Source organism: Diaphorina citri, unplaced genomic scaffold, assembly GCF_000475195.1.
Source record: "Diaphorina citri unplaced genomic scaffold, Diaci psyllid genome assembly version 1.1 scaffold7266, whole genome shotgun sequence".
In the NCBI taxonomy this organism is placed as follows: domain Eukaryota; kingdom Metazoa; phylum Arthropoda; class Insecta; order Hemiptera; family Psyllidae; genus Diaphorina; species Diaphorina citri.
In genome coordinates this window covers 1-4,688 of record NW_007384642.1, presented here as the reverse complement: position 1 = coordinate 4,688, position 4,688 = coordinate 1, and the positions used below count along the sequence as shown (strand labels likewise).

General features: G+C 39.0%; 1 protein-coding gene across 1 annotated transcript in view; it reads left to right on the top strand.

The window, feature by feature from the left end:
- The window catches only part of LOC113472690, a 10,214-nt gene extending 7,445 nt beyond the window's left edge, over positions 1-2,769 (top strand). Inside the window, exon 2 of the mRNA XM_026832483.1 lies at positions 2,537-2,769. Within this exon, the coding sequence (XP_026688284.1) occupies positions 2,537-2,769 (233 nt within the window). The remainder of the gene's footprint in view (positions 1-2,536) is intronic.
- Positions 2,770-4,688: the final 1,919 nt, after the last annotated feature.

The following is a 4,688-nucleotide window of genomic DNA, read 5'->3' as shown; positions in this document are numbered from 1 at the left end:
AAGAAGAAGAAGAAGAAGAAGAAGAAGAAGAAGAAGAAGAAGAAGAAGAAGAAGAAGAAGAAGAAGAAGAAGAAGAAGAAGAAGAAGAAGAAGAAGAAGCTTGGAGTTCGAGAGGCTTTCACCTTTCATCCTCGTGAGGACAATCGAGTTACTACCAGTGACGACATTGCCAGCGCAAAAAGATTATTGAAATATGGAAATTGATTTGCAAAGGAGGCACTCAGTCATTCTGTGATACCTACCCCACAAAAGTTGTGAAAATGCTCCTGCTTTTTCCACAAATAATTCATGACTTGATTATTATTATTATTTTTTTTTTTTTTGAGGACCGATGATTCATAATATTATTATGATGAAGATCCACAAGCTGAAATTCCCCTCCTCCTCGGTCATTCATTCACCAGCACAATTCTTGTGGTATCCTCTGATGGTATTGTGGTACCTACCTTAGTAATGTACCTAGTCTTCTACTCTACACTTGCGATACGAGATCGGTGTAACTAACGAAGAAATCTTTAGGAAGTCATCTCGTCAAATCCGCGATCTTTTTGATACCAATCGCGATCGCGATTTAAACCCGGATTTTTCCGCCCAAATTTAAAACTTTTTACTCCAGGTATTGGTTTACTCCAGGTTTGAGCTGTTTTTGAAAAATAAATTTATTGAATTATTTTTTAATCAATGGTGTAGCAAGGCAGTTAATTATTATTGTTGTTCTAAGTAAAATCTGATCTGGATGTGTAGATTTATTGTTTTTTGATAGGTATTTCGTGCATTTTTTTTTCTCTTCTTTTGTTGATGCATGTCTGAGCTATTTTTGGTCTAAGTTAAAAATTTGACCAATTTGAGGTTTATTAATTTTTATTATTAGGTAAAGCTTTTTTTTTACTATCGACGTGAGTTCCAATTTTCAACTTGACGCCTTTGTCTTTATTTTGTCTGTTTTTCCGGCAGAACTCAAGAACGATTAGTCCAACTTGGATTTGAATTTGACAAAAAATTTCACGGAATAAAAAAAAATTCAAAGTTTTTTGAGCGTTCATAGGATTACCCAAAAGAGTTAAGTTAGCAGGGTAAGACTATTCTCGAATAAAAGTCTTCAATTTATTATTTATATAAATCTTTTTATACAAATCTTCTGTGAAATTAGTCCTAGCTCTCACGATTAGCGTGCTACAAATCATATCCTATGTGTGTTGCTGTGTTGTGTGATAAAAGAAAAATTCTTTTGTTTACATTTTTTCATTGAAATCTCTTGTTGCGCCTGGTATTTTTTTTCTGATTAGACAATGCGCAATGATCAAAGAATTTCACTTTACCTACCTAGGTTTTTTTTTTAATAATTTTTTATTGAGCCAACCTTTACTTGTTTAGAGTCTTTCGGAGGGTAGAGCATGAGTTGTAAGCGCTAGGTCGCGGGTTCGATTCCTGCCCAAGGCGAACTTTATTCTAAATTGTAAAGGTTGTTTTTTTTTTTATCTAATCCAAATTAAATAGAATCAAACAAAAACATAAACAGAAACAAAGTTCAACCTAAACACACATGCGTGCTGTAGAAATTCAGTTCTCACAATGTAAATATCAAAATCCTCTAATAACATCTTGAAATAGAATCCTCTAATTACGGTGAAACCATAAAAACAATGTGAACCGACAAAACCGCGAGTGTAGCCCGAACGAATCTCAAATCATGGATCAGCATAAAAGTTACGCAGATAAACGTTTTCAAACTGATTTAGACCTGTCCGACATTTGGACTCTTTACCCTAACCAGCCTGAGGTTTCTTAGATTCTTAGAAAATACCTTATACCTAGTGTAGCCCAACACCAGAATTATTCTGAATGGGGTACTCAGCTACTTTTAATTTATATCTTTTTTGTGAACCTTATGTTTGTAATGATTAATAAATAAAAGTACCTTTGTAAAAAAAAAAATCCTAAGCCTCAGATTGGGCTTTGTGTGTATGGGTAAGCTGGAGGTTACAAAGGGGTTATTATGCTTCAAAGGGAAAGCACAGGTCCTCATGATGGTTAACTGCGGTTCGGGACGGGCCACGTGATCTTGGCCAGAGACCATCGACCCTCCTCAGTTTAACTACACCGCTACAACAACAACAGCCCGACATCAAAGTTCAGAGCCGAAAAAACTTTGACCCGCCGGATATCTAACCCGGGAGCTCCGTTGTGCAAGCGTAGTAGTCATCTCTAGTAGCGCGGTCAAACTTTCTTGACTTGGCGGGGCGGAGCGCTACCGCGCTCCTTAATTCTAATGTACAAGTTCAAACCCAGAGATTGCTGCAGATGTTGCAGACACAATTTAAAGGTGGGTTTACACGCTGAAGCCATTTGCACGAACTAGCTTGCGCAAGCCGGTTTGCACATGTGAACCGTAGCGTGTGAACGCAGGCTTGAAGTTTGCACAAGCCGAAGAAAAACTTTCTATGTTCCTTTCTCAGTTTTGTGCAACTTGAACGTGTAAACCCACCTTTATAGTGACTGAAAGTACTAATCTCGCTTCTTTCTACCCGACATACAGGAGGTACCACAACTCTCTACACCCTGGGGAGTGCTAGCACTTCCCAGCGCCACCATCCCGCCTACCTAGGAGCCAGCACTCCTCTCATCGAACTCACCACGGGGTCCCGAGGATCCACGACTTCACCCGAAGTGGCCAACATATACGATGTGATTGAGGAGAAGAGTTCACGAGGAGGTAGAGGTAAGATTTTGTTTTCCTGTGGTCTGTGTCGTAGCATGCCCATCCCGTAGTATGTCTACCATCAGACGGGCGAGAATAGAATAGAATATACCTTGTTTATCCTGCTGGAAATAAGACTGAAAAGCCCGTCTACCCCCGCAGTCTAACCAAGATCTTGTATATTTTGACATACACATTATGGGGAACATATATTACAATACTTCCCATTTAGGTGCTGGGTCAACACGAGAACACCAGAAAGAGTAACCCGTAGAAATATTTGCAATCGAAAAACGAGTACAAATTTTTGTCGATGGTGGGAATCGAACCCGGGACCTTCTGCATGGCAAGCAAGCGCGTCACCACTGGGCTAACCGTGCCCTTTATTTGAATATTTTTTATGATTTTCACGGATTTTGTACGTGTGTGCTCAAAAATTTGATCAATTACTTAGCTTTCATCATTACCTAATTTATTATGTGTAATGGTTGGGACCACAATAAGAGTTTAAACCAAGTATTGAATTTACTAATCGGCTTGGTTGATTTTGAACTTTTTAGCCAATTGGATTGTTCAATCTATTCGTTTTACTTAAGCTTGGAATTTGTGGGCCCGATCATTATTTAAGTACGGTTCATGCTCAAAAAATTGGATAGGTATTTCGATGTAAAATTATTCTGAAGATTCTGAAACTTGTCGTTTATATGTGTGTGCCACCGCCAATTACCATCCTATTATTATTTTTATATAAATACACAGTTGTAGATAATTAATTCTGACGTCTTGATTTTGTATAAAATTTACACTTATAATATATTATTGCTTTTTTAAAATAATATTCGTACATTGCAAGTCTCTTACGTTTTTCATTTCTTAACATTTTTTTAGCAAAATGTACCAGGTTAGTTTGGTTGGTGCTAAATGTTGTACCCACCTGGCTAATTTAGGGTGGGTTTGGTGGCAGCATTTTTCATTTCATTAGTTTTATTTTGGTTCACAATTTTACTGTTGCCTACGACTTAGTTAGGGGGATAATCTCAAAGTCCTTCGAGATTGTCTTTTTTTAAACTTCTGATGATGGGTTTCACCAATATTGGTGAAATCCACCCCTGAGGATTCCCCTGTGTAACTTTATCTATTTTATCTCCCAGGATGACCTAGGTCTAGTTGACGCCCATGTGGAGGTCACCAATTGGGCCCCAGTCCTCTCCAACCTGGGTCTGGTGATCACCCTTACCGTCCAATGTTTGGTGACCATCACCTCTGTCCTCAAATGTTACCGCCACGTCTGTGTGTGTTCCCGAACCAGACGGAGCTCTGGGGAGTCTATGTGCACTCCGCACTCCGGTAAGTTCAGCTTTGAAGAGTTGGACAGTTAGGAGGTCTCGTGTTCGAATCCTGGCCGAGGTGAGAATTTTTTTGTCTTGATGGAATGAAGGATGATAATAATGGCCAGCCTAGTTAGCTTGGTTGGTAGCGCGTCTGCCTCGCAAGCGCTAGGTCGTGGGTTCGATTCCCACCCGGGACGAATTTTATCCTGATCGGATAATGTTTGTTCTCGAAATGGCTGGCTTTCTCTTATCCTGTGTTCTCTTTTCGATTTCGGGACGATAAGAGCTTAATAGTTGTAGTTCCCTCTTGAAAAAAAAAAAACAAACAAACAAAAAAAACAACACGAATTTGTTAATCTTCTTCTGAGCCTTCTCCCGCTTATGATGGGTCAGGCATGAAGGATGAAAGAGGATGATAAAGAGGACATCTGATATCACCGCAACCAATCAGATATAATTGACCAGTACACAGGTACATACCTACCTAGTTGAACGAGAGGGAGAAAGAGATAAAAAACCAAAGAGTGATAGAAAAAGACGGAAAAGAAGCAGAGGGGAGACAGGGAGGAAGAAAAAGAGATCAAAAAATCTGGTGTGAACATCACACGACTTTCCTTATCCTATTGAATGATGCTTATTTTTATGTTCTATAGTAACTT